Source organism: Emys orbicularis, chromosome 24 (genome assembly GCF_028017835.1).
Source record: "Emys orbicularis isolate rEmyOrb1 chromosome 24, rEmyOrb1.hap1, whole genome shotgun sequence".
In the NCBI taxonomy this organism is placed as follows: Eukaryota; Metazoa; Chordata; order Testudines; family Emydidae; genus Emys; species Emys orbicularis.
Genome location: NC_088706.1, coordinates 6,317,749 through 6,337,711, shown reverse-complemented (window position 1 = coordinate 6,337,711; position 19,963 = coordinate 6,317,749). Strand labels below are relative to the sequence as shown.

The 19,963-nt window shown below is 48.5% G+C and overlaps 2 protein-coding genes across 3 annotated transcripts; one reads left to right on the top strand and one right to left on the bottom strand.

Moving 5' to 3' along the window:
• Window positions 1-906: 906 nt before the first annotated feature.
• SF3A2 (splicing factor 3a subunit 2) lies at window positions 907-11,265 on the bottom strand. 2 transcript variants are annotated; one of them, XM_065422065.1, is made up of 9 exons: window positions 11,156-11,265; window positions 8,699-8,870; window positions 7,501-7,572; window positions 5,967-6,013; window positions 4,459-4,568; window positions 3,515-3,564; window positions 2,872-3,012; window positions 2,210-2,278; window positions 907-1,390 (listed from the first exon to the last, which is right to left on the bottom strand). In XM_065422065.1, the coding sequence occupies exons 2-9, from the start codon at window positions 8,822-8,824 to the stop codon at window positions 1,055-1,057; spliced, it is 951 nt and encodes a 316-aa protein (XP_065278137.1). In that variant the 5' UTR covers window positions 8,825-8,870; window positions 11,156-11,265; the 3' UTR covers window positions 907-1,054. The 2 variants fall into 2 exon arrangements, with proteins under 2 accessions (XP_065278137.1, XP_065278136.1); XM_065422064.1 differs by having other exon boundaries at window positions 11,161-11,265.
• A 185-nt stretch (window positions 11,266-11,450) lies between these two features.
• On the top strand, window positions 11,451-19,589 carry PLEKHJ1 (pleckstrin homology domain containing J1). The gene is made up of 6 exons (XM_065422243.1): window positions 11,451-11,544; window positions 12,741-12,808; window positions 14,892-14,958; window positions 17,714-17,804; window positions 18,368-18,431; window positions 19,524-19,589. Exons 1-6 carry the CDS (start codon window positions 11,451-11,453, stop codon window positions 19,587-19,589), a joined length of 450 nt encoding a protein of 149 aa, XP_065278315.1.
• Window positions 19,590-19,963: the final 374 nt, after the last annotated feature.

Genomic DNA, 19,963 nt, shown 5'->3' with positions numbered 1-19,963 from the left:
AGCCATGTAAGTTCTCCGACAGAATCACTGTACAGCTTCTGCACTGGAACAGGAGTCCTTGTGGCACCTTAGAGACTAACAAATTTATTTGAGCATAAGCTTTCGTGGGCTACAGCCCACTTCTGTAGCCCACGAAAGCTTATGCTCAAATAAATTTGTTAGTCTCTAAGGTGCCACAAGGACTCCTGTTCTTTTTGCGGATACAGACTAACACGGCTGCTACTCTGAAACCTTCTGCACTGGGTATACAAGATGCAGCAAGAGACAGCCCACAAGGCAAAAATCTACTTCTATCAAAAGTCTGCTGAGACACATATGGCCAGATCCAAACCTAGCAAAACAAGTGCAACTGCACTCAAGTGAACAGGAGCGGAACTGTCTCAGACCAACTCTGAATTTGGACCACACTGTACATGCTCATCAGAAGGCCAGTACAAGTTTAAATTCTGGAGTGGGTGAAACAGCCAAGGGAAAGTCAGCTGTCATGGAATCCCACAAAAGTTTTTCGTGGGTGTGGGTGTGTGTTGGGGGGGAGGAGGGGGGGGAAGGGAAATGGATGATGATCCTAAGTGCCAATGTAGAGCAGGGAACAGTCCCCAAATGCTAGGACTCCCTTGCTAAGCAAAAACAACACTGGGAGAAGTGTTGTGTTGGAGCTCATGAGACTGAGCTGATGTTACTTCAAGTACATTTAATTCATGGTTACTTCAGTTATATAGTTGAGATTTCATGTGAATTCTACTTATTTTCCCAATGATTGGATTATAACTTTGAATATATACCACTAAGGATAGCAAGGCTGACAATATTTTCCTATTTACCCATTTTCTTGGGCCCTTTAAGGCTACTAATGGGGAAATACAGGCAACATTCTTAATCCAAAGAAACAGACGTAGATACAGAAAACAACATAGAAAGCCTTTTAATGAACCTACAGGATTCAGGCAAAGCTATTAGCATATAAAAAGGACAGATTTCCCTCTGAGCAAATAATGGTTTGTAATTAAAACACAAATCAAAAGGAGTCCACTGGGAAAAGAGTCCAGGAGGAGCTTCAGTTGGAAGGAGGTGGGGGGGGAATAGTTCCTGGCCCCTCTGTGGGAAGCGGTGGTCTCATCATGGGGGGCAGAGGAGCAGGGGGATGTACCCCAGGAGCTGGGGGCAGCTGAGGTGGTGCTGGGGGCGGTACAGGTCCAGAGGGAGGCATAGGTGGCAAGGTCATGCCGCCTGGAGGAGGAGGTGGTGGCGGCATGGAGTCCGGGAGAGGTGGTCGTGGGGGCAAGCCATTCATCAGTGGGGGCGGTGGAGGCCTCTTCACGGTGGGGGGTCCAGGAGGGATGCTCTGGGGAGCTGGGGGCTTCTCCATTTTGAAATGGAACTGAAGGAAAAACTAGGGCAAAAAAAACAACAGGGACAGATTCAATCAACAAACCAGCTTGGGAACCTCACGAGGTGGCTGCCCCGCCATGTTCTCTCCCAGGACCCCAAGAAACAGAGTTAACCATTGAAACATTAGGCTTAATGCTTCCAGCATTAGGTGTCAGATCACATCACACTCAGCCTCTCCATCCACAGACAACTCCTGGGCTTGCACCAAACAGTCCCACTTCTCATTCTACATACTCCGAAACACCCTCTTTGGATGTTAAATTGATCACTACTCGCTTAGTGATTACTCAGAACCCAATCACTATTTATGTCACCCCATCCCTGCTGTACTGTGCCCAGCATTCTCATGTATATACTGTGTGGGCACATCACCCCCACAGTCGCAGGTGCAAGTTAGTGGTAGTGCATGGTGCTACTATGTATGGGTCCCTTGGTGCTGCCCCTTTAGTAACTCAGATGGGCCAAGGAAGTTCACGTCACGGGCCAAAGACACATTAGACGAGAGAGACTGAAAACGGAATTTTGAGCACAGGCCCAAGGAAAGAAGAACTCCAGCACACAATGTCTTTGTGCTCAGGGTCCTTAGGAAACTGGGTAAACGTAATCAATCAGCCAGACCCATCACCAAGCATTCAACCCTCACTGGAGATTGGAGTTCGGAACCTGGGCTTGCGAGAGGCTCAGCAGGCCAGCACTGAAGGAACATGAAGTATCAGTACTAGTATACTGGTAACCACCGGCCTGTGCTCCCCCCCCCCCCCCACCCCCATTATCTTTTCACTCCCTCACAAAGAAGTGAGAAATATGAGTCACCAGCTACCTGTTTGGTTTCTCTGTTCCAGTGGGTCCAAAACTTTCCTTCTGCTTTGTCAATTTCTCTGCTTGGCACCTGTAACAAAAGGAGTAAAGAACTATTATTAGCACCACCAGATTAGCTCCATGCCCTCCCCCCCCCTTTTTTTTTAAGCACTAGAGCTACAAGATAAACAGAGCTATTCCCGGCTTTTGTGAGATGTGCTAGTATCAGACATTAATAGACAAAGGGGAGGAATTAAGTCACTTTCATATCTGCCAAGGGCAAGTGTATCGACAGAAAACGGCTCCTCCTAACACCTGCAAAAAAGGACTCGGGAGCACCTTTCTGTGCTAGAGGCAGAGAATGCCTCGGCTGCCCAGATGGCCTGGTTTCCATGCTCTCAGGCACATGCCTCTGTTGATCCCAAAGGGTGGTCCAGAAGTCTATGCTCGCCCTCCTCTTTCAACACTGCCAACCAATCCCCCCATCCACATAGGCTCGAAGGAACAGGTCTACACTGCTCTTTATTCCCCACTGTGAGCCCAACAAATGCAGAAAATGCATGGGGTGGCAGAGAGACCAACATGCAGGAGGTCAGACTAGGTGATCGTGGTGGTCTCTTCTGGCCTTAAAGTCTATGAGACACATTCTCAATCACTATTAGCCCATAAGCCCTTAAATTGTACCTTGAAAGCAATGGTTTCATAGGGCTCTGCCGCCATCAAAAGGTATTGCCAGCGTCTGTCTGGGGGCTCAATCCTTTGCTCATATGCAGACATGAACCGATGTCTAGGCATGATGGTTTCAGCAATCTCTGGGTAATCTATCTGTGGGGTGATATTGCAGCATGAGATACAGACTCACTCCTCCCTCCTTCTCTCAGCAAAACACTCCAGGCTATAAGGAAAGGCCAATACACATCCTTCAAATGGAGACCTTCGTACATTTACTGCTGGTGAAAGAAACCAGCTTGAAGCCTTGGTCGTGGATTCCTCTAGTCATCCAAATGATAGTTACAGCATCATCAGGAGCAGTACCAGCAGCGAGAATCTCCCCCAGCACCAGTGCCAATGTGCCAAACCGCAGTCCTACAGAGACCATCCCTAGGAACAAGAGGGTTGTTCAGTCTCCAGGGCCCCTTCAGTCCTCAGCCCGTGTCAAGAATATTATAATGTCTGGTTTTAATCGTGTGGGAACATGTCTACCAGGAACTGAGCCAAGACCCACAATGCCAGTCTCTCTTTTCTAATGCAGCCTGCTGGGAGCTTCCAGCTGAACAATTCCTTTACTAGCATCTCTCAGAGGGATGCGAGGTGAACAGTACCTTACCTGGAAGAGGAGGCTCTGTTGGCCCATTTCTGGATCTCTCTGTTTGGTCACTGTAATAGAACAATGAATGAGTTCAATACAGCAGTGGTTTCAACCTGTGGTCCGCAGACTATGTCTAAGATTTCCAAAGGGGTCCGCACCTCCATTCAAAATTTTTTAGGGGTGCACAAATGAAAAAAGGTTGAAAACCCCTGCAATACAGCATTGAGGCTGGAGTGACACTAATCCTATTTTAGGAACTGATAGTATTGCAAATAGCACCGTTCCAGAGAAACTACAATTGTGCGAACATTCAGAGTTTTCCAGTGTTCTTAATACTCTACATTATTTTAACCCAAAGTGTTCAGCTATACATATAGCACCAGTGAAGTGCAGCCACTTCTGGGGCAGAGGCAGAGAACTGGCACACTGCAAAACAAGTGGAGATAGGGGGACACAAAATGGAAGAAGCAGAAGGGAAGTTTTGGCCAAGAACACAATGACAAAGCCTCATTTCTATGAAATGTGCCATGGGATTATTTTTTAATTTTTAATAAAAATGGGTGGGCAAATTTGAGACTACAAATCTCGCTAGTGACCCTCAGCATTTGTGGAAAGAAAGGGGGACACTTATACTCGGGGGAGCAGCACAATAGTAGGTGACAGAGGAGAGCCAGATTACATCTGATGTTGTTCACCTCCTGCATCACTGATGCTGTAACAGCTGAAAGATCGTGACTACCAACGTATTACTGAACAGGCCCTTGCTTGACTGCCAGCTGTAAAGAGTCATTCTATGGGCAAACAAAACAATGCAAGGAGAGAGGGACGAGGGCCTATAATTTATGACCAGATCTGCTAGAAGGCTTATTTATAATTAATACCCACCCACCGCATTGCACTTCAAGCAAACACCAAAGAGCACGAGGTACCCTGATGCAACAGACATGCCAGTCACTAGCTACCTTTATAACCTGGTCGTCCAATTTTCACAAACTTTTTCACTTCCACTTTGACTTTTTCTGGTGCAGGTTGGGCAGGGGCTTCTTTAGCTTCCTTGGCAGCTCGGCGAGCCCTGAAATCGGGAGAGGAGAAGGTCATCATCTAACTACACCTAGGAACATCACCCTTTCAATTCAGAGTTCTCTCTCCAGCCTTGAAACCCTGCCCTCCGTCTCTTTCCAACCCTTTCCCTGATGCAGAAAACTACAGCCCCTACGGCTGTGAATTTGAACCCACCACTGCAATGGTGCTAAACCAGGAGCTCCCATGTGTGTGAATCAAGGGCACTTCTGTTATTTAATTCTGTGGGTGAATTTAGTGCCTGTGAAATTAAGGGCTCAACAGCACTGGCTTGAGAAGGACATACTGAGGGGAGCCCCGACCCCTCTGCACCAAGCTCTTTATTAGCATTAAAAATAAATATGTAAATAAAAATTTAAAAAGAGATAGTATGGTCCAGACCCAGTACTCCACTCCGTCAATCAAGGTTAACTGTGACCCACGGTTTCCCCTTAGCAAAGGCTGTCAACTGAGCCACACTGAATAACCTTAAGCTGAATGTGGTGTCTTGACATGTGGATTAAAGGCTCCAGACATGAAACAGTATTTATCGAAGGATTTAGACACTGCAGTAATGGAGACTGTATCGCGCCACAGAATCTTTTGTTGTATTTCTCCTCCCAACACTCCTGTGAGGCAGGGAACCATGTTTTGCATTTTAGAGTTGCAGAACTGAGGCACAGACACTTGCTCAAGGTTACCCCTGAAGTCCATGGCAGAGCAGGGGATTAAACCTGGTCTCCCACATCCCGGGCGAATGCTTTAACCAGCGGGCCACCCTTCTTCCTAGGCTAGCACCCTGAGCCACTGCATCGCTCGGCACCTTGGAAGTAAGCTTCTAAAATGTCATCCAACAGCTTAGCAAACTTTCACACTCTACGTTCAAATCCCCCACGCTCATGAGCTTTTGCTCATTTTCAGAATGCTCTAAAGAAAGTTATTTTTGTACTGCAGAAGACCCATAACTTGCTTTGTTAGGTCATAGAATTAGCCATCATATAGATCACAACTGTTCCATGCCTGCTGATCCCTACAACATATTTGTCTTTTAGTGTTGTCAGGTACAATGTGTTTTGGTGTAACAGCTTCCCAGATATTCCTCACCATCAGCAGCAACCCCTTGCGTTCAGCCACTTTAAATCACTCAATACTTAAGAATAAGACATGAGACGGAGAACAAGAACTACTTAATGGGCTGCACCCAGGGAAAGAGGGAAGCTTAAAAACCAAACCAGACTGTTTCACCTCCTGCACACAGCAAAACTAAGTTTGCTCTCTGATTTCTACTGCAAAACAAGTAACTCGGGGATGAAGTATTTGTTAAAACTTATACCCAGTACATATTAAAGAGTAAGTAAGTTTGTATTTTAAAATGTCCAGAGACTGGAAAATGCTGTAGTTAAGAACTTACAAATTGGTCTGATGCTTTTTCCCCTGGGTATGTGCTAAATAGCTTCCCTGCAACAAAACAAGACATAAGAAAATGAAATATGACAGTAACCTGGGAGGTATCCAACTGTCACAGATGAGATACTATTGGGAGTTAAGCTGCCTTGTGAAGGAAACTAAGAAACGCTGACATTTTAACCTTTACAGCATAAAGGGAAAATTTATTCCTCCTCATAATTGCACCGAGGAACTGGAAAATGTATATTTTTGTTTTCAGGGCCTCATCCATCCCTTCCACAAACCCAACTCTCAACCACCAATCCCTTCCTCTCCTGCATGTCCCCAAGAAACCCAACCCTCCACTTCTCACAACTCACATTGGGAGGTCTCGCCCCTTTTCCCTCCCACACATCCAATGGTCAGTTCGGGAACTGGCAGTCAGGTAACAGACCACACAGGGAGTTGTGGAGGTATTTTGACAGCGGGGCTGTGGAGTGGTACTTGCTTCAAACAAGAGTCTGGATCTACCACTCTCCCTCCGTGAAAACCAACCCCAATTCATATAATTATGCTCCTTCTTACAAAGAAACCGTCAAGTTAATCAATTTAAAAAAACAAAAACAAAAAAACCCACGTCTTTAAGGTACTTCTAAACTTTCTTATTAAAAAGTGAAATAATATGAAATGGCAAATTTACTTATTTTGTTCTGTTTCTCAGCAATCACTTTCTAGCTTGCCTGCACTAGCTTTGTGCTGTAGTGCATTGCAAACGCAGTCTAGGTTTTTCAGCCTAATAAAACCTTTCCATTGTTTTTTTGAATTTTTAATTCATGGATACATTTCTACTGGTCTTAGGTATTATAAGAACCTGTTGTCACAAAGTGAGATACAGGGACAAGTTTTATCCAGTGTCCTCCAAAACAAAACAAAAAATAGCCAGTTTGTAGGAGTCATCCCCTTGGAAATCAGACCATCTCTAAGGGGTTACATCTGAAGACAGCACAACAGTGTCTCTATTATACTCAACAGCAGAGTAGACAGAAGACCTAAAGACATTCACTCAAGCTTGATGAATAATTGAATAAACTTCCAGTGGGTCAAATTCAAATACACACCCAACATAAGAACAGTTTGCATTAATTCAAAGGAAAGCCCTTTTAAACAGAACTGCTCTGAAGGTGAGCCCACATTAACAAGTAATGCTGAGAGACAGCACAACATGAAAAGATATTGCATTCAGAAATTCCTGAGAGGTAGCTAACATTTTATTGCTTTGAAGATGGATGACAGTTTCTGTGCTATTCTTGGATCTGCTCCCTAATAATGTTCATATTTGGGGCCCCCTTAACGTCAACACCATATTTTGTATGGCAGAAGAATTTGCACTGAATAATGTGTAGAACGTGCACAAAACCAGAGCACCCAATCTACAGCGTAAGTTTAAATGTGCTTTACTCTCACCGCCCCCACAAGCTCTGAATCAAACTTGCCAGAACCCGATGCAACTCTAGAACGGTGGTTTTTCACTAAGATCAACAGCCAGATGCTCAACTCACCTCATTGTTGTGCAGCGTTAGGCAGAGTTTGCATTCATAAGAACCCAAGTGATTTTTCATAAAATAAGGATCCTAAGGAGAGAATAAGAACAAGAACTGAATGAGAGAAGTCACATGCAAATATCAGCAACCTGCACTACACTGAATTTTCAGACAAAGGTAATTAGTATACCTAAGGCAAGATCATTTCTGGACTGGAGAGAGGAATCTTAGGCTCACTGATTTCAATTATGAGACTAACATTCCTTTCAGAAGGATTAAAAAACAATGTATTTGTTAAGCATCAACTGCATGTTCCGTGCTGTACAAATGACAATGGGAAAGTATGGTCCCGTCCGGAGAAGTCTGCAATCAAAGCAGGTGTACTGTTTATGTGATCAAATGACAGTGTTTCAATTCAATCTTTAAAACCCTTAACAACAGGTCAGAAGATCAGAATTCTCTCTCTCTAATCCCTGGTCCAGGATCAGCACTTAGAAAAAGATTGTTGGCCCTGGCAGAGTTTTACTGCTCTGAACAAATCACATCTAGCATCTTCAAGTTGCATGTTACTGGACTTTAAAGTCAATTACACCATTCTGATTACAGTCTTGCATTATCTCATATCACTTTCAAGACTGACTTGATTTTAGTGCCCATTACATGGAGAAAAGCTAGAATTAAGAAACGTTTTATATTTTTCAGAAAATGGGAACCCCCGTTTTTGGATCTAAGTCTAAGCTTGAGAGGTAACACCCACTGAACAACCATATCAGATCTGAAGTAGGAGAGGGCTGGGGTATAGGTGAGAAAGAAAAGAGGATTATTAGAAAAATCATGGAACTAATTTTAAAGATCCAATATCACGTGATCTGAAAGGCCAACACCTCAGCTTTCCATTGATACACAGGAGTCATATTTAGTCCTAGTAGTCTGCAGGATAATACACATGAAATTACAACTGATCCTTCCGTCTAGTAGTGGGTTCTTTTTTGGTACTGACCTTGGCCTGAATATAGCAAGTCCTGGAATTTGGCGCAGTGTAATACTCATTCCCTATGCCCATTAACATATTACTTCTTTAAAAGTTGAAATCCATTTTTATTTAAAAATATTTTCCTGATCGCCTGTTCAGTTTATGGCAATCCTGTAACACATCTCTTTGGTAAGATTCAATAGGTCTACTTCTCTCTATGTACATGAAGAGATCAAAGTTCACCTTGTTGATGTCAATAGTTTCCAGAGCCAGCTGCCGAAGCCTCTCTCTGCGGTCTCGGTTACTTTCTGAAGACGAGGCTACGCCTCCACTCCCCGTTTTACCTCCAGGGCGATGTTGAAAATCCATGATTGGGGCTTTTGCACTTCAAGTGACTTAGGGTGAGAAAAGGAATCTGGGAAAAATAAAGAGTACAATTCACAGTGAATCATTGTTATTTAAAGGCTACACTATGTTCCTTCGTTGGCAGCTGGATTGCAGAGAGCGCCCAGTGGAAGCGGTCAAGTGTTGAAGTGACTCTGGTTGAATTTCATCTCCTGCCATGTTCAAACTCCAGATTCCAGAGCAGCCTTTGAATAAGGTAGTAACCAATTCTCCTGCTACCAAATTCCCCAAGATCTGCTAGCAGGCTCTCTCTCATCCGACCTGCCCACCAAGTTTTCCAACCTAATTTCTCCAGCATAAACCCCGTCAACAGACCAACTCTCATAAAAAGCCTGCTGGCTACTATGCACCATAGGAAGCGATGCAGGATCAGAATCAGCACCCTCAAGCAGCACTAGCACACCTAATACAATGGCTCGATGGGAGCCTCGGGCAGTTTCACAGGTGATTTCATTTTCCTGGCTACTTTTACATATTTTTCTCCATTACAAGATTCTGCATTTTTGCCTGAGATATTTAATAGACTCAAGAATGAGGCAAAAATGTTTGAAAGCTACTAGTTAATTAGTGGGCATGTCTACTGGCCCAGATCTGTGTTGTAAAAGTTGGACATGTAACACAATTTGAAATTCAGCATGGCTACAAATCATTGATTATTTGTGGTAAGTACTATATCTTGCATTGCCACGTCAAGTATTTTATACATAAAAGAACCAAATGATACAAGAACTAAACAATAAGCAGAAAAATACTGGACATCAACTATAAGCAAATTGGGGCAGACACCACGTCATCAGAGGTGTTTGTACATTGCTACTTGAAGTGCCAAAGCACTGGTCCTGAGTGGTGGCCTCAGGGCACAACTGCACGATAACGTAATAATTCTCATTAACAGCAGCTTGCTGTGAATAAGTGTACAGTTAGCATTGCACCAACGAACATGCTTATTTTTGAGTTGTGTAAGTAGCCACAGTGTACATCAGTGGTTCTCAAACTTTTGTACTAGTGACCCCTTTCACATAGCAAGCCCCTGAGTGCGACCCCCCCCATAAATTAAAAACACTTTTTTACATATTTAACACCATTATAAATGCTGGAGGCAAAGCGGTTTTGGGGTGGAGGCTGACAGTTCACAAGCCCCCATTTAATAACCTCGTGACCCCCTGAGAGGTCCTGACCCCCAGTTTGCAAACCCCTGGCAGAGCCATCTAGGATTTTCAAAACACGCCATGGCCTCAGTCTCTGAGGCTCAGATCTGCTCCTGAAGGCATGCCTGGAAGCTACCTGAGGTGCTGCCTCACGCTTTGGAGAACAGTCACTAGACTTGACAGGCATTTTGAAGACAAGTATCAGAGGGGTAGCTGTGTTAGTCTGGATCTGTAAAAAGCAACAGAGAGTCCTGTGGCACCTTTAAGACTAACAGATCTCTTAGTCTTCAAAATGCAACAGAGAGTCCTGTGGCACCTTTAAGACTAACAGATCTCTTAGTCTTCAAAATGCAACAGAGAGTCCTGTGGCACCTTTAAGACTAACAGATCTGTTAGTCTTAAAGGTGCCACAGGACTCTCTGTTGTTTGAAGACAGAAGCTGGATTGTCAAAGGTGCTGAGCGACCACAGCTCCCGCTGGCACATGTAGACTTTGGGGCTGGCGCTGCTCATTCCCCCTGAAAACCAGAAGCGAAACGTGGCCTCTGATTTTCCGAAGGAACGACCGACTCCTGCCCCGAATCCCACACAGCCCCCGCTCCTCTCAAGTTCAGCGAGGGGACAACACGCCTGACGTGAAAGTCCTGCCCTCCGGCCTGCGATGGGGTCTCACGGCCCCTCAGCCCCAACACGGGACTGGGCTCTCCTGTCCCCGCACCAGCCTGATCCATCAGGGCAGAGACTCAACGGCCTCTCAGAACAACCCGCCCCCCCCTCCAGCCCCAGCCCTTCCCCCCCCCGACCCAGCCGGGCCCCGGAGCTCCCCCCCTTCCCCCCCCCCAACCCAGCCGGGCCCCGGAGCTCCCCCCGACCCTCCTCCCCCCCAACCCAGCCGGGCCCCGGAGCTCCCCCCTCCCAACCCAGCCGGGCCCCGGAGCTCCCCCCGACCCTCCTCCCCCCCAACCCAGCCGGGCCCCGGAGCTTCCCCCCCCCCCCAGCCGGGCCCCGGAGCTCCCCCCCCAACCCAGCCAAGCCTTGGAAACCCCGCCCCCCAACCCAACTCGCCCCTAGACCTCCCCCCCAGCAAAGCCCCGGACGCAGAGGGCAGTTCACGTTTCACCCCGAGGCCTACAACCCCCCGCCCGCACCTCACCAGCGCTCGCGGCTCCTCTCAGGCCCGCCAGAGAGCCCCTCACTGCGCACGCGCAGCTTTCCGCACCGGCGGACGGGGAAGGAGGCACTTCCGGCTTCCGTGCGGGGAAGCGCATCCGGGTCGCGATGGGGGTCACGAGAGACAAAAGGCTTCCGGGTTCGGGGCGGGGCCAGGCGCTTCCGCGTTGTGTAGGGGAGGGGGGGGTGGGGAGCGGCTCGTTGGGGCCCCGCAGGTGCGCGCGGCTGGGGCTGGGGGATGCGGCGGCCGTAGGGAGCGCGCGGGGCCTCGCCATGCGCTACAGCGAGCGGGAGCTGCTGTCCCTGTCCCGGCAGCCGGCGGAGAAGGCGGCGGAGATCCTGATGCGGGTGCCCAAGAAGGGGAGCGGTGAGGGAGCGGGGCCGCTGGGGGGGCTGGGGGTGTGTGGGAGCGGGGCCGCGGGGGGGTGAGGGAGCGGGGGCGGGTGTGTGTGGGGGGTGTGGGAGCGGGGCCGGGGCTGGGGGGGGTGTGGGAGCGGGGCCGGGGCTGGGGGGGGTGAGGGAGCGGGGCCGCTGGGGGGGTGTGGGAGTGGAGCCGCGGGGGGGGTGAGGGAGCGGGGGCGGGTGTGTGTGGGAGGTGTGGGAGTGGGGCTGGCTGGGGGTGTGTGGGAGTGGAGCCGGGGGAGGGCTGGAGTATAGGGGGAGGCGGGACTAGCCGGCGGTTCTAGGGTGGAGGGGGGTGGGGCAGAACCAGGACCAAAGTGGGTGGGGGGGATTAAGTGAGGTGGGGGGCCATGATGAGGAAGAGCCAGGGGGTGGGCCAGGACCTGAGGTGTGTTGGGTGAGCCATAAGGCTGGGGGAGGGGGTTGGGAAGATGGGGGGGGGGGTGCCCATGCCTGGTAGGAGGGGGCCTCTTTTGTGGGGATTAACTTCTTCTAGCCAGGAGACGGTTATTTGCACGCACACACCCCTTCTGAAGCCATCTCTTTCCCCTTCCTCCTCCCCAGGCAGCTCTGTTGAGCCCCCTGCACTGTGCGTATCCCTTGGGGATATCAGGGACCGTGGAGGTGCTTTCTCTAAGAGATGGAGTTTATGCTGGTATCTCCAGCCCTGAATTCTTCTCCTCTCTCCCCATGTTGGTGAGGGGGTGTATGTGGGTGGGCTGCCTCCCTCTGCCCTACAGGTGGCTGCCTTTCTGTGGCGTAGTATGTACAGTTGGTGGCCTGCATTGGGATCCTACCAGCTGGGAGGTGCTGTGGAAGCATGCATGGTTGTAGTTTTATAATTCATCAGCGATGTCCTAGCCAAGGCTGGTGAGTGCGGGATGGACTCAAGATTGCTTGAGGTGTGGTCACCAAAGAGCTGTTCAAGTGAGAATGAAATGCCAGAAGCTGCTTAAATAAGCAGTGGGGACTTAAATTCTAATGGAGCTGCCCCATAGGGTCCATTTAATCAGCGAGGCAGAGATGCAACCTAGCAGCACATTGCTGTGTACCAGTGAGGATGGCGTGCGCCTGTCTCTTCCCTTCCCAAGCAGCTCCAGCTCTCCATCCTCCACTTCTGAGTTCTCAGACCTCCACTTCTGAATGCTCTTTTCTTTGCAGTGCTGAAGAAACGCCTCGTGAAGCTTGTTGTCAACTTTCTCTTCTACTTCCGAACAGATGAAGCGGAGGTATGGAAATAACCTGCTTCTGCAAACTGGTGGCATGTGCTGGTTAGAGCTGGTGCCACAGGAACCTGCCTTGTTTTTTAACGTGTTTATTCCTGCAGTGTCTAAGAACCAACCAAGAGTAAAAGCCCATTGTGCGAGGCACTGTACTAACACAGAGTAATAAAGGCCCATGCCCTGAAGAACGTACAATTGAAATAGTCATGTGATGTTTGCGGTTGGTGTTTGACAAACATAATGAAACCTCTGCTTGGGCTGATAAGTAACCACTGTGCCGCCCAACCCTGGCCACTGTGTTTCTGATGCTATGGTCCAGGGACGATCTCTGAAACACAGCCATTGCCACGCTTTCCTGCGGGACTGCAATTCATGTATGTGAAACTAGTGAGGTGGATTTTAAATTTAGACTCATCCCCTAGCAATGGAACTGGGGTTCCTTTGTAAACAACAACTGCATCATTGCTTATGTGCCAGACCTGGTAATAGTAAAAAGAAAACTGGAGCCATGTAATAGTTGTCCAAGTAAGGAATATTAATAAAACACCTTTATAAGTGTGCAAGGGCATTGTCTGGTTGCTAGAGCAGAGGCATTGAGAGCTGGGGACTCCTGTGTTCTGTTCCTGCAAATGACTTGATGTGTGTCCTTGAGCAAGTCGTTTGATCCATCTTTGCCTTTGTTTCCTCATTGGTAATAATAAAACCCACTTTAGAAAGTGCTTGGATATAAGGTGCATGATGAGTGCAGCGTGGCACTGTTGCTGCTATGCCATTTAACAGTCTTGAAGACAAGGCTTTTGGGGTGATGTTTTTGTAGTTTGTGCCAATCACAAATACATGTGACCCTAAGAATCCTTGCACTCTCAGTAGGGTATTCTCTCCTTCTTACCTATCTCCTCTGAGAGTCACAATCACAGGATCTGGCCAAGAAGATGCCACACTTCACAACCACTCTTGGGTGATTGTGAAATCATGTTAGAGCTCTGACTGCATGAGACTAGAGGCCATTCCCAGTAGCAGATTTCCCTCCACTGCTGCTTACGTGATTTTGGCTGCTTCTGCTACTTGTCCTGGCCATAAGACTATAAATATTTCCCTTTGTGTTTAGGGGTAGATGATCCAAAATGGTCCAAAAATAGTTTGGAAGCTTAGAATAGTGTGTGGTGAAGGGATACTTAGCCATGATACAAATAACACCTTTTATTAAAACTGAGTCGATTTAAAAAAAATCTTTGCTTTCCATTTTGTTTGTCTCTTGCATTTCATTCAGCTGGGACAAAGAATAGAATAGTCAGATTCACTTTTGTTTATACTTCGCTTTGCTCTCTGGTTGCTCATGCCCTAGCTCAGTGCACCAATATATGAGTTGCAGATTTTGCAGGTGAAATTCATTTGTTTAAAATCCATTGAATTGTTTGAATGCACTGACACATTCCATTAGTCTTCTGCCAAGTCTCAAGCCTTTTCTTTACCAAACCTAAATTTGGATTTCAGTTTGTCCTGCTGCACCTTCCAGCCAAACTTGCTTTGCAGACTCGATTCTGGAGAACTAGAAATAAGCTTTTACCTTCACCTCTCTTTGGGCAGATCACTGAGTTGTTTATTAAATCACCATAATGATACTGAGCACAAAATATATTTATACAGTGAAGCCTGACTGCAGAGACAAAGAAATCGGCTGCCTAAAGAACGCTCCACGTTAAACTCACTCAGTTCTATTCGGGTTATGATGCCTTCCCTGAGGTCCATCCCTCGGTAGTTTTTTGTGGTTTATCAGTGTCTTCCTATCTTTAAAAATATTTTCGCTTGCTTGAGTTGCTGTGGAAGACCTGCTATAGCAACCTAAACATGGGAAACCGTGAAAGATCTGTGAATATCTAGATAGTACCAAAGATCTAAAATGCCTTAGGAAATGTAGTTTCTGCATTAGCATCTCTTCATAGTTATATCTGTCTCTCATGAATCAGTCACCGTGTCCCCCACGTCACTCTCAGTGTTCCCTTTCTCACGACGATGTCTTGCATGTTTATAGAACTGGCTGAACAATGGGGAGGGGTGTTTTAAACCTTCTCTTTGGGTTTCTTTCTAGCCAATTGGAGCTTTGCTGTTGGAACATTGTAAAATCACCAAAGAAGAGGAGAATGTCTTTTCAATCAGTGAGTTTTGGATAAAGATTCTCATGGATTTCCCTCTCCTTAAGATGTGGTGTGTAACTTTTCCCTTCTCAGTCAAGCGGAGGAAGGGCAAGAGTAAACATTTCTGGAGTCAGATTATGTACCGTATTGTGGCGGGGGTGTCAGATCTCAAATGGGGCAGAAGCAGTACGTGAAAGGGGAGACACTTAAGGAAAATCCTGGGTGTTGTAGGAAGTGGTGTTGGGGATTTATTGGAGGCCCCTCTTCCCTCTCTGTACTGCATCACCTCATGGTATAATTACTGTGCTTCTGAAGAGGCGGTCTCATGGTTGAGGTGTGAAAACCAAGACCCCGAGCACTTATGGTCATTGAAGACCCTGTCTCACATTTTGTCAGTCAGGATGCTAGCTCTGGTGCCCTGGACAAACAATCTGTTTTGCCTCTTGACTCCCCCTTGTATTATCAATAGGCTTTTCAATAAGAATGTTTAGTTCACTCCCTCTCCTAAACCACGGCACAGTGATGCTGTGTGCTAAGTAGCTGCTGCGCTCTGTCCCAGAGGTGGCTGCATTTCATGGCTGGCTGAAGAGATCCCTAGGCTCTTGCTTTCTGGTAAAAATAAAATGAGGAGGCTCAGATAAAGCACTTGTCAGGGCTGTCCTAGCCCCAGTCCTCCCGCCATGCTGTTTGGCCTTGTGTTGATAGCAGTGGCTCCAGCTGGCTTGCGGCATGTTGTCCTTTGTAAGCAGCCTTTCCTCCAACAAGCAATCATTGTGCAAATGGTATGTGGCAAAAATAACAGGATGTTTCCTCCAAGGCCATCCCCATATCTGTTGGCCTGGCTGTCAGGCGCAGCTGCTTCAACGTGCGGAGCCTTCAGTCCCTCCTTGCTGGAATGGAGGCGAACTCCCACTGTCTCCGCTGGACCCTCTTGAAACAGTGTGTGCCTACAGAGAGCTGCCTGGGCACCAGCCTGCCGCCTGAATTCCTGCTGCTCTGGGGCCTTCCTCTCCCCTTCAGCAGTAGCAGTAACGCTGGGACATGAGCCGTCTGCTGAAAGGTGCTGGATTGGCAGCCTGAGAGACCGGAGTCTTGTATCCCCTGAATGGGTACAGCAAGGACACTGCTAGCTTCCCCTGCCATCCCAACAATGTGTCTCCTGCTCTGGAAGGATCACCTCCCAGGGGGATGGGGCATTTACTCAGCCTACTAACAAAATGGGGCAGTGAGTGGTGGCTTTCGTGATGTTCATGATCGTCTGAGACCCACCAAAGCTCACTTCACATGGACCAATCATGAGCCAGCAGCTCTGTCCTGGGCTGGAGTCTGTCAGGTGCTCTGAAAGTGACAGATTCTTGCAGCCTATTGCCACCCCATTGAGATCCAGCCCTTCCCTGCCAGCCCACTGGAATGACTCTCTCACACTCCCAGTATCCCAAAGCTCTACACAGCAGCAGGTCAGCAACAAAGCAGGCCTATGTGGCAGTTCCTTCCCTAAGACGTTTGCCTGCACTGCTTTGCCTAGAGGGATTTGGTGATGCGATTTGGCTGAGTTCTCGCCAAGCTGGAGCCCAGATCTACATTAATTATCTCCTGAAGAGCAGAGCTAATTAGTTAAAGGGTCTGATGTGATCTTGGTAAAGCGTTAAAGTCAAACAGGGAGTCCATTTCCAATCTGCGGCAGTGCCAGCTTTTGGAAAAGAGCCAAGAAGGGTCAGTTCCTGCTTCTAGGGTAACTTAATTCATCTCACTTCTGCCTCCTCTGTACGTGTATAACTCTCGTACCCTCAGCTTGTGGTCATTAAAGAGCTGGTGGCTCTTTAAAAGGACTGAGGTGTTAGGCTGGTCAAATTCCAACTTGTTCAGCTACGTTCTCCCTCGTTGCGTTCCCTGCTAAAGCTTTGAGAGATGGGGTGCTTTTTGCTGCCTCTCCTGAAATTTGGTGTGGTTTAAACAGCTGACCCGTTCCACCCCAGAGGTGGCTGCATTGCAATGGTGCATGAGCTGATTTCTTTGTGTATCCTTCATACAGCTCTTTGGTAGGGTATTTTTTAATATATGGAGATATACCTATCTCATAGAGCTGGAAGGGACCTCGAAAGGTCGAGTCCAGCCCCCTCCCTTTACTAGCAGGACCAAGTACTGATTTTTGCCCCAGATCCCTAAGTGGCCCCCTCAAGGAGTGAACTCACAACCCTGGGTTTAGCAGGCCAATGCTCGAACCACTGAGCTATCCCTCCCCCCTATCTTGCGGGATGAAAGGTGCAAATAGATCCGTGACCACGAGCCATTGTAAATGTGCATTAAGGGGGAGATGAGCCCCTTGGCCGGGTCTGTGCCACTTTCAATGGACAGTTGCTGGGCTGTGCCAGTGACAAACGACGTTACTGTGCCGCTGGCACTGGCTTTCCTGGAGGGGGGTCACAGCAGCTCTGCCGCAAACTGCACCTTGGGGGTTTGAAAGTAACTGAGTAAAGCTTTAGTCCCACTGCGAAGTGTGTGACCGGGAGGCTGGGTGTGTCCCTTGCTACAGAAAGAGGGGAGTGGGGCAGTGCGTCTGAAGCCATGCTACACAAGGGGCTTGAGTGAGGAGATGGTGGGAAGAGAAAGGGGGCCGGGGCCTGGTCCTACTAATTTCTGCCAGTGGATCTCCTGCCCTTTTAAAATAAATAAAGGCATAGTTGTGGCTTGGCACAGGCGAAGGGGTAACTCGTGGTGACACCTGCTGGTGGGTGCAGGGAGCATTTCTCAACCATCCTTTCCTTGTCCCCGGCAGGTTTCGTTGAGGAGCCGGACAGGAAATACTCCTTTGAATGTGACACCGAGGAGCAATGCCAGGAGTGGATTGAGGCTCTCCGAAGAGCCAGGTAGGCCAGCCGGTTGGGCGCGGGGACTTCTCCACCATTGCGCTGGTGTTCTGCAGAACGCAGCTCAGCGCTGGGTGTGCCCCGCTGGAGTTGGGGAGAGAAGAGGGAGCTCGCTTGGCAGCAAGCAGCACCAGGAGCTCTCTGCCCAGTGCAGTAGAGAGCAAAACACGGGCCTGGCTGTAGAGACATCTCGTGTACGTCGATATCTTGGTCACTGAATAGGGAATTATTCCTGGACCTGGACTAATCCTTCTGCGTGCTGTTTGGTGGACTTCCCTGATCGCAGGCTGAGCTCTGTGGAGAGAGGCGTTTAGGAAGCAACAATGCGCCCTGAAACGTGTTCGCTCTCTTGACGAGGCTGGGAAGGTGGCTGTGGCAAATGGTCCTTTGCAGAGGCCTGTGGGGAAAATGCCCACTGGCCATCTAGCATAGAGTCTGCCCCATACCCCACTAGTATGGGTGCACATTTTTGCAGCAGTGACTGAGCTGAGACCTTCCTTAGGACTCTGACCAGCGTGTGAAATACATCCCCTCTATTCAGCCAGACACTCCTTGTCTTACAGCTACGAGTTCATGAGAAGAAGTTTGATTTTCTATCGGAATGAGATTCAGAAGATGACAGGGAAGGTGAGTGTCTCCGATTTATCATCCACTAGCCCCTTTCCTTCCATCAAGGCCAGGAATTGTCAATCCGTAGGGAGCGGTGGGGGGGTTTGCTGCCTGGTTTATACCGGGAGAGAACTGGAGCAGCCAGAACTGGGGGAGACTGTTTGTTTTTCCCCCTTGGCCTTGTTGCAGCCCATGGGAAAGATCAACCCCTTAATAACTTAGATCTTGAACCCATCAGTGTCAGAGCTTCCAGTCAGTTTTAAGGAACCTGCCTGCACCAAAGGGTTGCTGTACAGACTACCTCAGTCTTTCACTATGCAGCAGCAATGGCCTATTTAACTTCATGCCTCCAGCTGGGGAACCTCCAGTGCAGGAGGCCAGGTTAGATCCTGCTCAGTGCAGTGGCACTGGTGTATGGGGGTGGCCGGGACTCTGTCCTTCAGGTGCTTGGTGCTCAGGTAAGGTACCTGCCTATGCAATGCAAAGTGCTTACAGGACGTCACATCTTCTATGGGGCTGGCTGTGAAGCAGGCGTGTAATTGTCCTGATGCCCAGCTGTTCTCATCCTAATTTAACACTGATGAATGTTTGAACCTGGCAAAACCAGGCAGGGGCTATGTAAGATCCCTTCTTCCAGTGCAGTCATGGGCTTCCCCCACCTCTGCCCTGCTCCTGCTTTCTCACGGAGAGACCAGCAAGCCATAGGATGACTGTGTGACACCAGCACACACATGTCTGGACTAAGATGGCTAAAAGAACAACCCCCATAGCTGACTGTCTTACAGCCTCCAGAAGGGCTGATGGACTGTCCTTGGCCACACCTCCCCATCCCCACCACCCTGTGTTTCCTGCTTTGACTAGGAATCAACACTCTGTCTAGAAGTTAATTTGACCATAATCTGATGCCCAGGCCTTAAGTAAATGAATGGCTCTGGCTGTATAATCTCATCTGCTGCAGCTTGTCCTGTGTCCTGCAGCGCCGTGAGGTGGCCCCATGCTATAATGGGAGGCACGGAGATCTTTAAAGGAACCTCCCTTGAGGTGTGCAGGAAAGGCAGGCTGGGTGTCTCGCTCCCCCTTACTTGTGGGCATGTTGTGCTCTCGCTGCAGGACCCCCTGGAGCAGTACGGAATCTCCGAGGAAGCCCGATTCCAGTTGGGAACACGCAAGCTCTAACCTGGCAGCCTCCGCCCCCACCCACCCCCAGTGGGGTTTAACTGGCATTCAGCCACCTCTTTGTGGGGGTGAAAACACCAACCCCCTGCTGGGGGGAGCGCCTGGGACCAAGTGACTTATTTATGGGCCAGATCATTTGTACGTTTTTTTTTTTTTTTTTTTTTAATGGATTCATTGCACACTCCCCTTCCTGTTTATCTTCAGCCCCTCGGAGCTCCCATCTCCCTGCTGGGTTGTAGAAGCAGCAAGTCTTAACTGGCCACTGCTGTGTCAGCTTTAACTTGATCGACCATAAAACTGCTAGGCTGAGGGACATATGGGCTGCCCCGTCCTTAGATGCTTGCTTCGAGGGCTGCTGAAAGCCCTCATCAGGA

Coding starts and splice junctions, on each gene's coding strand:
- SF3A2 (XM_065422065.1), bottom strand. CDS start 8,824: ATGGATTTTCAACATCGCCCTGGAGGTAAAACGGGGAGTGGAGGCGTA. Junction 6,014..7,500: donor TAACGCTGCACAACAATGAG/GTGAGTTGAGCA, acceptor GTTTTGTTGCAG/GGAAGCTATTTAGCACATAC. Junction 4,569..5,966: donor AAAAAGCATCAGACCAATTT/GTAAGTTCTTAA, acceptor TCCCGATTTCAG/GGCTCGCCGAGCTGCCAAGG.
- PLEKHJ1 (XM_065422243.1), top strand. CDS start 11,451: ATGCGCTACAGCGAGCGGGAGCTGCTGTCCCTGTCCCGGCAGCCGGCG. Junction 14,959..17,713: donor GGAGAATGTCTTTTCAATCA/GTGAGTTTTGGA, acceptor TGTCCCCGGCAG/GTTTCGTTGAGGAGCCGGAC. Junction 18,432..19,523: donor TTCAGAAGATGACAGGGAAG/GTGAGTGTCTCC, acceptor CTCTCGCTGCAG/GACCCCCTGGAGCAGTACGG.